The following is an 11,264-nucleotide window of genomic DNA, read 5'->3' as shown; positions in this document are numbered from 1 at the left end:
TAAGTGACTATTATATACCTATACATTCCCTTATATGGGGGAAATGCCATTTCAATAGGAATGGAAATAGGATTCCGGTTCCACCCAACTAAACAATTGGAATTGGAATATAGGAATGGGAATGGGATTCCGGTTCCACCCAACTAAACAATTGGAATTGGAATATAGGAATGGGAATGGGATTCCGGTTCCACCCAACTAAACAATTGGAATTGGAATAGCCCATTCCAATTCTAATTCCAGACCCCTAATCCTGCAAATCAAACGGGACCTAAATTTCTAGCAAAGCAAGAGAAAAAAAAAAGATAATTATTGCAGATTAGAAGCATGCATCTTTTATTTATTGATAAAGGGTAAGGAGGAAGCAGTTTATTGGAGTTAATATGTAATAAAAGCAAGATTACATAACTAAAATCTGTAATAAGCCTAATAATTAATATTTCCTTCTGGTGAGGGAAACGATGACAGTAACAAGTTTAGCATCCTCCTTGAGCATGCGGTCGGCCAGGATCTCCCTCAATCTGCAGAATATTTTATCCATGAAAGCCTCCCCAAAGTGATCTGCAAGCAATGGTTCTACCACAGCTCTCAGATACCTGGCTATGTTTTGTGCATCTCTCAACTTGTTTGTTTCATTATCACCGAGGTTATCTTCTTGTTTCCAGCTTATCTCAAAAGTTTCTAGTCTATCAATGTCGAAGGATCCCTCTCTTTCTATCACAGACTTCATTTCTCTTGGAGATGGTGCATATATGGGCATATTAAATGTGTTCACTTTCTCCTCTTCTATTAATCCCTGCATACAAAACCGAATAACATTGATAAAAATTATTAAATAAATATCTACTACGCAGTGAAAATAATACCTTATATCTTTGTCACAATTAATTAATTTTAATAGATAGAAGTGCTTTTGTCTTTGAAAACATGTGCCCGAATCCTCCTCCTGTTTAATAGATATAAGTGTTTTTTTTTTCTTATTATTAACAACAAGAGATAAACTAAAATGGGATGTGCCCGAATCCTCCTCATGTTTGATCTCTTCTTCTTCTTCTTCTTCTTCTCATCTTCAAGGAATAAACCCCTTATTTATATATTCTTACCTGTGAAACCAAGTCATTGAGTGCTTGTCCCAACAGTTCCCACGAATAACCACCCTCTCTACTACAGGGATCTTCGCTCCTCCTACCTAGAAGAGTTAAGACCATACGCCCTCCGGGAACCACTTCTTCTGAACGAGATCCAAGGAACACAGAAAAATCTCTTTCAAATTGCTCCAAATATGCTTTAACAACGCTTGGAGGGCTTGTTTTCGCCAAGTAAATATTCCCCTTGTTGATCTCCGGCAACCCAGGAACCTGCAGTAGTCATATCTTCATGGTCAGCTTCCAAGCTTAACAATAAATTAATTTGTTGATAAACACAAGTGAGGATGTATGTGATCTCTCTCTCTCTGTATATATATATATATATATATATATATATATATATATATATATATATATATATTATAATAGAAACAAGCAACTAGGTAAGGTTGGAGATGGGAGAGGCAAAGGGTCCTCTCACCCAATAGCTTGCATGAATCGTACGTTTAATTTTTTTCTTACTCATCATGTTTATTATTTTCAATTGTATTCCTCGACATTATTTTCTCTTACTTTTCTATCTAACCAGGCATATATAGCTTTCACAGTAGTCTGATCACCTGAGACAGCCAATGCAAACAGTATGAAGAATGAATAAAGTGAAGACTCTGGCTTGCAAAAAGCCTGCCATAGAAAGAACCTGGAACTCCACATATGAAACATGGCCCGAAGTCATCATCATCACCTTTGCCTTGCATCAATTTCTTGTAGAAATCGGGCAAGGACCGGAAAATGGTGTTGAAGTCATTCCCTGGAAGGTCGTTCAGGAACACATTGAGCTCCGGGGTGGGACGACCCAGCTGGCAACATTTCTGGTGGACAACATTGATAAAGTGGGAGACCACCACCAAAGTGTTGGGTCCGGAGGAGCAACCCAAGTCAGCAAACCCAAGGCTCTTGGGCAAAGTGGTGGAACAGAGATGAAGTATGGCCTCCTCAGTTATGGGCTGAGTCATGGATATAGCCTTTCCCTACAGTACCACACAAATATTCAGTCTCTGTCTAATTAAGAAGATAGAATATATATAATTAATTTAGATATAGATGATGATCACTTGTTTTGATGAGCAAATTAAAGAAGGGAATAAGATAGTTGGATAAATATATATATACCTGGATAGTTGAATTACAGGCATAACTGGTTTCTCCCATCCCTCCATTCATACGGAGAACTTGAGCGACTTCCATGGCGTTGTGTGTTGTGTTGTGATGTAACATTAATTGGGTGGTTCTCTCGATTTATGGCCGCTACGGAAAGCCATATGTGGTCATGGGATATGCCTTTCCCACAAACTCCTCTCTACTAACCCAATCAAACACTTCCAACTGTCCTTCATCATGTGACAGAAGTCTTTCTGGTCTGGCCGTCTGGGTCACTGGGTGTAATAACTGACTCCGGATCTCCTCACTAGAACTCTGCCTACGCCTATTCACAATATACTAACTACCCTCCATGAATTGGGTTTAACAACTGTCTCACACATTTCATACATGGTGGGTCTTAGTCTTTAGAATGAGATGTACGGTATCAGATGATATTAATAGAGGATTGGAACATGTTTTATTGGTAAGAGATGCCAATTCTTTGTTATAGGCACGTTCCTCTGACCACGAGACCACTCAGAGGCCTAGAGACAAAGTATAGTCTGTATAGACGTTATAAAACGGTTCACAGGAATAAAATTGTGAATGGAACTTCTGAACTTGTAATATAGATCCGATCATCATGAGCCGGGTCAGGTTTTTGCAGCGTATCAACAGCCTTACCTGCACCCTGACATGTCCAGGTCGTCTGATCCCAGGCCAGGCCGGGCTGCACATCCGGGATGACCCATGTCCATATGAATTAAAAAGATATTAACCCATTTTAACCCATTGTGAATGGATATTATTTTGGTACTCATATTCTTGGAGCTCCACTATTCTCATATGTACCTTTCACCCACCCAAACCCTGGTGGCAGCTGAACTTGATCCCGATCGAGCTACAAACAGCCGGAGATCTCACCAAACCAATTGAGCTACCATCATCAGTTGGTGGATTCCTTCCCTGGATCAGTTGCAGAGTTGCAGTTTCAGCCTTCTCTTCATCATATATAGGTAAATCAAATATATCCGGGTCCATACCAGTATTCAGTAGGTGGTTTCTGGGCCCCACTTTTCTTAAAGTGAGAAATGACTTTTCCCAAGAAAACATGTTCTGTCCTAATTTTCATCACTTTGTAAAAACTATATATTGGAGGGCTTACATGCATAACCCACCTGTAGGATTTGAAGTGAGAAATGACTTTAATGCCCAAAACTTGATGAAATTAGGATTTGAAGTGATTGTACGTGAGGAGGGGGAAGGTATTAGCGCTCAAAATGGTTATACAAGAGAGTTTTAATTTATATGAATCAAACTTGCCTCTCTCTATATATATATAACACAATATCATGACATCAGCAGAGAAAAGAATTTTCTTGTTGATAAAACTTGCGTCTGTACTATTCAGAAAAAGGTTCAAATATATCAGGGCCCATAACAGAACTCGGTAGGTAGTTTCTGGGCCCCCACTTTTCTTAAAGTGAGAAATGACTTTTCCCAAGAATTAGAGGGCTGACATGCATAACCCACCTGTAGGTGTGTAATTCCAATTCCACTGTTGTTGATGCACAATTCCTTTTGTGCCCAAAATCTCATCTTGTATATACTTAGAGATATCAACCCATTTTGATGAAATTAAGACTTAAAGTGGTTGAATGGAGGAGGGGGGAAGGTATTAGGGCACAAAATGGTATACAAGAGAGTTTTAATTTACACGAATCAGATAAAATGTATACCACAATATCATGATATCAGCGGAGAAAAGAATTTTCTTGTTGATAACACTTGGATTTGTAGTGTTTAGAAAAGGAGTTGTTATTAGTTCCGTAACAACTGAAATTCAATTTGTGGTTCTACAAACCACAACTACAAAATTATATTTTCTATTTTAAAAATCAATTTTAATTTTTTATGGATGTTTTTTCAAAATAAAAATATTGATTTTGAACCATCATAGGTGTTTTGTTATTGATTGTGATTGTGAATCATTTTTTGAACCACCATTTGGTTCGCAGTTCGCTTTTTCGACCCAATACATTATCAGCCTCTATCTGACTCACATGTATAGGAGATAACAATAACATACGATATGCTAATATATATTATTAAAAATAATATGTAACATGTAAAAAGTATATAATATGTGAAAATACTTATAATATGTTAAAAAGTATAAATAATTATATAATTTTATCACCTTTATGAAATGTATATTGCATTTTGTATTATATAGGAATATGGCCTAAGATATATAGAATCCCTTGACTATGTTTGACCTTTTTGAACTGGTTTTGAAACAACCACAAAAAGAACAACCCCTAATTGTCCAAAATTTGAAACTAGTCCCGTTTGTTGCACATTATTCTACTAAAGTACTAAGTATAGGAGACGATTGCAAATTGGGACAGAAGAAACATAATCAGTACATTTTGTCAAAATAGGCTAGGGAATTTATGAACAATAATAAACCGTCCACATAAACATCAAGTGCTTCTCCCAACTTAATCAATAACTATACAGTTAAAGAAAATTACAAATACTCTTATAAGATTTTTTGAGACGTTTCAAAAGAAGAAGAAAAAAAAAAAAAAGATTTCTCGACTTTTTATTGGGCATGAAATACGCTAGTCACTGTATATAGAAAAAAATGTTTCAAAACAATTTAATTCAATTTATTAAAAATAAAAATTCTTGTTCCAATTTTTCAGGCTCAGTTTGGAAGAAGTACAAATATAAATATATGCAGTATATAAAAATAATACAAAATATAAGGTTTTATATTTTACAAATTTGTATTTGTACTTCTTCTAAAACTCAGACTAAATGAATAATCTACTACAACCTATTAAAAGATAACAAAATTTTGGGTCACACCCTTACAGTACCTTGGTCAATAAATCGTTGAACCAGACGGTTAATCGTTCAAATTATTTTGACCATTTTTTAATTATTTTACTTTTTTTGTTAGAATGGGCTGACCGTTCGACCCAGTAACAAGACCCCTGACCAGTCGGTCTCCGAATCGATTTTAAAACCCAATCTGGCCCCTTTATGATCGCTTTAACATCTATGTATAGATGGAATTCTTAAAACCCAATCTGGCCCCTTTATGATCGCTTTAATAACAAGAAAAAGAAAAATCCAATATTGCGTCGCTAGAATACAATATTGTGGTATTTCTTAATGTATGTCAATCATAGCAACAAGAATCCCCATCTCGTTGATCCACTGCATGCCTCCAATGAAAATCTCATTGAGGAATAGAAAAAAAATTTAATCCTGGCAGCAGAGACAAAACAGCTAGAATTACAACGGGAAAAGCCATACGTATCCTGTAACTTTGAGATCTGCAGCTGTTACTGGCTCAATTAAACAAAAAAGAAAACTGTAGATGGCTCAATTGATAAATCCAACGAAACACGTTTCAACCCTCTACTCACATAATCTCACACCGCACATCTCATATATGGCAGGCCTAACTTTTATTATAGGTCCCAGTCTGATAGAGGGTTGGAATTTGTTTTATTGGCAGAAGATCTCAACTCGTGTCTTAATGTATGGGCCCATTTTGTAGCAAAAGGGCCACGGGTTGTATTGTTTGGTTTTCTTTCCAATGAATTCTCTTGTTTTAGCAAAAAAATATAGGGCCATTTACTAAAACACTCTTATAGTTTCATGGATTTATTAAAAACTACCCTATTATTTATATTTTATTAAAACAATCCTTATAGTTTGCAACTGATTTACTTAATCACATTCTATTGAGAATCTTTTATATTGATGTGTGAAAAAGTTACCTTGACCACCTATACTGAGTGGGAAATGTTTAAGGGAATGAACCTATGATATTTTATTCCTAATTAAAGTAGCCATAGCACAATATTTGGTTTTCAGCAGAACGAAGAAGGGAAAACAGTTCGTCCCAAGTTATTAATTTGCAGCATGTCTTCCTTCTTCAAATAGAGAATAAAGTTTATTGAAATAAAAGTTGTTGCCCATGTTTTATTAGGGGCAAGAGTGACATTTTCATTTATATTTTCTGTAGATTAAATTGGTCCTGAAACACAATTTAAATGAAACAAATGTAGAACCCACATGTAATAATATTAGTTTCTCGTAATCTAAGCATTATCAATAAAGCTTAGCCTTTGGCTTTTAGATAATAATAATAATAATAATAATAATAATAATAATAATAATAATAATAATAATAATAATAATAATAATAATAATAATAATAATAACAATAATTTGGGTTATGTTAACCTGGCTTTGGACGCCACGTGGCCACCCTATTCCCCGGCCACATCAGCGTCGCGTCATCTTCGCAACTTAGCTTGACTCTGCGGCTACGTCAGCACTGTGTCACCTCCGTGGCCCCACCTTATCCCTTTAGTCGTCGGCACCATGTCATGAGGATAAACACAACCAATACAGGAGAGCGGATGGGGACAACTCCACTGAGGATTAGGTCTTATCCTGAAGATCTCGGTGGTTAACCTTATCCTGACAACCCCAGAAGCCTCACCCGACCAGGACACGGATCTTCGGCTATAAAAGGTATCCCTCGCTTAAGGTAAAAGATCCATCTCATAAATGCCATACCGTTACTGTGCTTGGACCAGCACTACTCTCTAATTGCTCGGCCCGACTACCCACCTTTTTCAACTGACTTGAGTGTTGGAGTATCTACCTGGGGATAACTCCTTGGGACTCTGACTTCTTTCTTGGTTTCAAATTTCATTGCGCGGCTTCGTCCTTCTACCTTGGCTTTGCCTAGCTGACAAGGATCATCTAATTACAATCTCATTTCTTGCACCACCTAGAATCGAGCAGCATCAGATTAGCGCCGTTTGTGGGAAACACAAAAAGCCTTTCCTGAAATCCTTTCTTTACCATACAATCAAGAACTGATCAAGATGCCAAGAAACAACTCTGAAAGATCGATGGGTCGACCCCCTTCTAGAGGATCCTGTTCTCATCATAGCCCTCCGCACCATGATGCCCAACAACCTCAACAACAAGTCGTGGTCAGCCCCGTTCAGTTCCAAGCAATGCAAGAAAAGGTCGACCAAATCTTGGCGATGATGCAATCACTAGGGTCTGTGGCACCGCCTGCTCAGACCGTCCCCCCTCCTACCCGATGCGTACCAAGGTTGATCCTCACCCCAAGGACCCCAAAACGTGCCGATCGAATAAATACGGGGCACAACCTAAACAAGAAAAACAAGATGCTTTAAGAAGATCGATTTCATCTGCCTGGTCCTATGAGCGTGATAACAGCAACGAAACCCATCAGTCTACTTGGATTCCAACCAAAGAAAGGCTCGGCAAACGGACGCCGCATTAACTAGTCTCCCTTGCCGAGTCCGATTCGGTGAAGGACCGCCCAACATGGCCCAAGAAGGAAAGAGCCACACACGCCGCAGCTCCAGACAACAGGGATGCGGAAATCTGAGAGCTCCGACAACGCTTGACTGAGTTGGAGCGCAGCCAAGCCCAGAGGAGCGTGGCACCCCCCATAGTCCAGCCCGTGCAACCAAGCGGTTGGCCCACCAAGGAGTCGTCCTTCGTCCAAGAGATCATGGACAAGCTCCTCCCTACAGGATGGCAGGCGCCACAGTTTGAGAAGTACGATGGAAATACCGTTCCCGACAACCATGTCAAGGCATTCAAAGCCTAGATGATGCTAGATGGTTCATCTAAAGGCCTGATGTGCAAGGCTTTCATAGCAACCCTCAAAAGTCCGACCCTAACATGGTATTCGTCCCTTCCCTTGTGCTCCATAGCATCATGGGAGTAGCTGGAGAACCAGTTTTTGGCGTAATTCACAGCAAGCCAAAAGCACTGGAAAACTTTGGCCAGTTTCATGCAAGTGCGATAAAGGAAGGGAGAATCCCTCAGAGATTACTTGGTCAGATTCAACACCGAGGCACTATAGATTCAAAACCTGAACTAATCAGTAGCTATCACCGCCATTCAACACAGTTTGCGGCACTCTCCGTTCAACTTCGGCATCTCCAAGAACCCTCCTCAAACCATAACCGCGCTGATGAGTCAAGTGGTGGATTAATGATTCACCCTTTTAGGTCAAATGAGTAACATATAAACTTTTCAAAAGATAAAAGCATAGAATTACTTAAAAAATTATAGGAATTTTGAATAAATAATAATTATTTATCATGTAGAAAAATAAGTGTGATAAATAAAGTTATTTTTCTTAATGATGAAAATAAAATAGATAGTTAAACTAACTCGTATAGAAAACTATTTTCTATCTATGTAGTGGTCAATGGTCCATAAGGGTCTACTTGTATGGGCCAAAAGTTTTGTTTTTTTCTATTTTTTTAGGTGGGCCCACATTTGCATATATATGTATATGCATATATAAACACATACATTTATGCCAAATTATAGTATGGGCAGATTTAGCAACATGAATCCAACCCTAACCCGATTCCAACCCGAGTGTATCAAATTCTAGATTGATTAGGCTTGGATTGGATACATTAGGTTTGGGCTCAAGCCTTAGACCCAATTTTAGGTGTTGGGCCCAGGTTGAGCTTAAATTAGGCCTAACCTGCCCAACTTGCTATGGGTGCAAATGGATTGAATCAAATTTGGATAAGGGTATATCTGAATTCAATCCAATAATGTCAATCCTATATCTAATCCAATGATTTGACAGATCTCACAAAGATCAATTTGAACTCGAATCTATTAAGGGTGTTGGATATCTGAACCTATTAATGGGCAAAAAAAGAAATAAAACAGTCTAAATAAAGAAAAACAAAAAATACAAACAAATTTTTAACCATTTTTATTATGTATACATGTAGTTTTATAAAACAACATAAATAATATAAAAAATCAAATTATATATATAGGTGATTTGAATTCGATCTTATTAACTAATTCTATTTTTCGATCATATGAGATTTGAATTCAAATCAGATCATGATCGATCCATTTGCACCCCTAATGATTCAACTACTTGCAATGATGTCATAAAAAAAACAAAAAATATGGAAAATAAAAAAATTGTCAAAAGAAATTGTAAATACATCTAATATCATTTATTATATTAAACAAAGATGGACTTCGTAAATAAATAATATTTTTATTAATAATGAAAATAAAAATACATAATTTAAATCCACAAACACACCATGCTTTGATTAGGGATGGCAATTTCTACTCTACCTAGTGGGTACTCGCCCCAACCCTCCCCGGCAAGGCAGGTTTTCTTGTTTGAAGGACGGATTTTGGGGTGGAGTTGGGTTTTAATTACGATTCTACAACCTGTATGGGTATGGGTAGGGTATGGTATTAAGCTAAACCCGATCCTCTCCAACCTGCATATTGTTGGAAAGCATATAAACTTTATGTATCAAGTGTTGAATTTAATAATATTTTGAACTTTATGTGAAAGATAATTAATAGTTTTTGTTTTTAATGTGTCTTAATCAAATAATTGAAAATTTTATTGTTTATTTGTATCATTTTACTTATTTATTGCTTATATATGACAAGAAATAATAAGAAAGTAGGTGCATGTTTTAAATCTAACCTGCCCCTACTATTGAATGCAGGGAGGATAGGGTCAGGGAGGATTTTGCATAAATTTTTTATGTATAGGTAAGATTTGGATTCTCAAAATCCAAACCGTTACTAATTTTATGGCGAATACAGATTGAAGGGTTTAAAAAAGCGAATAAGATCTAAAATTTATAAAACCCTTCCCTAACCTGCCCTAACTTCGATTACTTAACTGTCTTTTTATAATGGGTTTAAATAAGTATATTGAATTTATCATTTTTGTGAAACTATATACATTTACTAATTAGCATATTCAACAATACGTATACATTTTTGGGAAAAGGCCTGGGCGCAGCAAGTGTGAGCCCTATTAAAATTTGCATATTCAACAATACAAAAACGCTGCAACATGGTCTCTGCATGAGCAGAAATGTGCAGAGAGAGAGATGGGGCCCAATTCATGAATGTAAATTAGGTAAATGGGTCCAGTCAATTTGAAGGCCTGCATGAGAAATCAGCATGCATGATGACATAAAGAGTTTCTTAATACCATCCGATGGAATGCCATATTTGAATTCAAGCTGATTTTCAAATTTCAGCCCAATGATGATAGCAACCATTTGAATATGGAAGATGTGTGCCCTCAGCTGATTCGTGTCCTGCGGGCTCCGACTCAACCTTTCAACGAATACGTGTCATCTAGGTCTAGCCACTTTGAGCTGAGTCATCTGATCGATTTAATTAGTTTGAATGCTGTATTTTTCCCCCTAATAAAACGCATCCCCCCCATGAGGAGTCGAGGACTAATTGGTTTTAACTACTATTTATTTCCCGTCATTTCTTCCTCTTCTCCCAAAAGAATTAATATTCAAAAGTCGTATTTGTAGTCAAGTTTGTTCTTGTGGTTTTAACGAGTAGAGTAGAGGTAGAGCGTTGTGAAAAGCAGAAAGAGGAATTTCGGGTTGAGCCACAGTTGACCTGGACCAGACCCTATTAAGTAACAAAACGGGTAAAAGAAGAGATGGATGAACCATGAAATGAAATATCACCATTGACCCGGTAGCCTTGCATCCAGGTTTTAGGAAAATCGAATTGACTATATACATATAGTTTGTTCTTAAAGTCTCCCAAAGATCTTGCAGTCAGAGTTTGGGCTGTTGATAAACACGTTCTCCTTCGATTTTAACCCTTTAATACTGCAAGGATCTATATATATATATATATATATACAAGGATTCTATTCTATGCCCAATTGTTTTATCGTCTAAGCCTGCCATTAGTATCCAAAGCTTCCATCATCGATCGTTACTTCTTGAACATTCACCTCAAAATACACTTCATAGTTTCTGAAAAAAAGAAAGTATGGCTCGTCATATAAGAAACCCTTTTACAGTTCAAATCATTTTTGTTCTCTTGCTTTCAGTATCCCAAACACTACTCGCGCGCCACAAGGCATTTAATTTGCAGGTTGATCAATCCCTGAGAAGCGAT

The 11,264-nt window shown here is 37.2% G+C and overlaps 1 protein-coding gene across 2 annotated transcripts; it reads right to left on the bottom strand.

Moving 5' to 3' along the window:
• Nucleotides 1–312: 312 nt before the first annotated feature.
• Nucleotides 313–2,628, bottom strand: LOC148878942 (S-adenosyl-methionine 4-1-methyl-2-pyrrolidinyl-3-oxobutanic acid methyltransferase-like). 2 transcript variants are annotated; one of them, XM_088960293.1, is made up of 5 exons: nucleotides 2,262–2,628; nucleotides 1,834–2,119; nucleotides 1,662–1,708; nucleotides 1,104–1,358; nucleotides 313–796 (listed from the first exon to the last, which is right to left on the bottom strand). In XM_088960293.1, exons 1-5 carry the CDS (start codon nucleotides 2,364–2,366, stop codon nucleotides 434–436), a joined length of 1,056 nt encoding a protein of 351 aa, XP_088816419.1. In that variant the 5' UTR covers nucleotides 2,367–2,628; the 3' UTR covers nucleotides 313–433. The 2 variants fall into 2 exon arrangements, with proteins under 2 accessions (XP_088816419.1, XP_088816418.1); XM_088960292.1 differs by lacking the exon at nucleotides 1,662–1,708 and having other exon boundaries at nucleotides 1,709–2,119.
• Between the last annotated feature and the right edge of the window lie 8,636 nt (nucleotides 2,629–11,264).

Source organism: Nelumbo lutea, chromosome 1 (genome assembly GCF_056320005.1).
Source record: "Nelumbo lutea isolate HS-2025 chromosome 1, American lotus-T2T, whole genome shotgun sequence".
Taxonomy (NCBI): Eukaryota; Viridiplantae; Streptophyta; class Magnoliopsida; order Proteales; family Nelumbonaceae; genus Nelumbo; species Nelumbo lutea.
Note: the sequence above shows the minus strand (reverse complement) of the source record. Positions and strands in the feature narration are given on the sequence as shown.

Excerpts from the sequence above, each read along its gene's own strand:
- LOC148878942 (XM_088960292.1), bottom strand. The coding sequence starts at position 2,366 with ATGTTACATCACAACACAACACACAACGCCATGGAAGTCGCTCAAGTT. Across the intron at positions 2,120-2,261 it reads CCTGTAATTCAACTATCCAG|GGAAAGGCTATATCCATGAC; the intron begins GTATATATATAT and ends GTGGTACTGTAG. Across the intron at positions 797-1,103 it reads TCAATGACTTGGTTTCACAG|GGATTAATAGAAGAGGAGAA; the intron begins GTAAGAATATAT and ends TTTTGTATGCAG.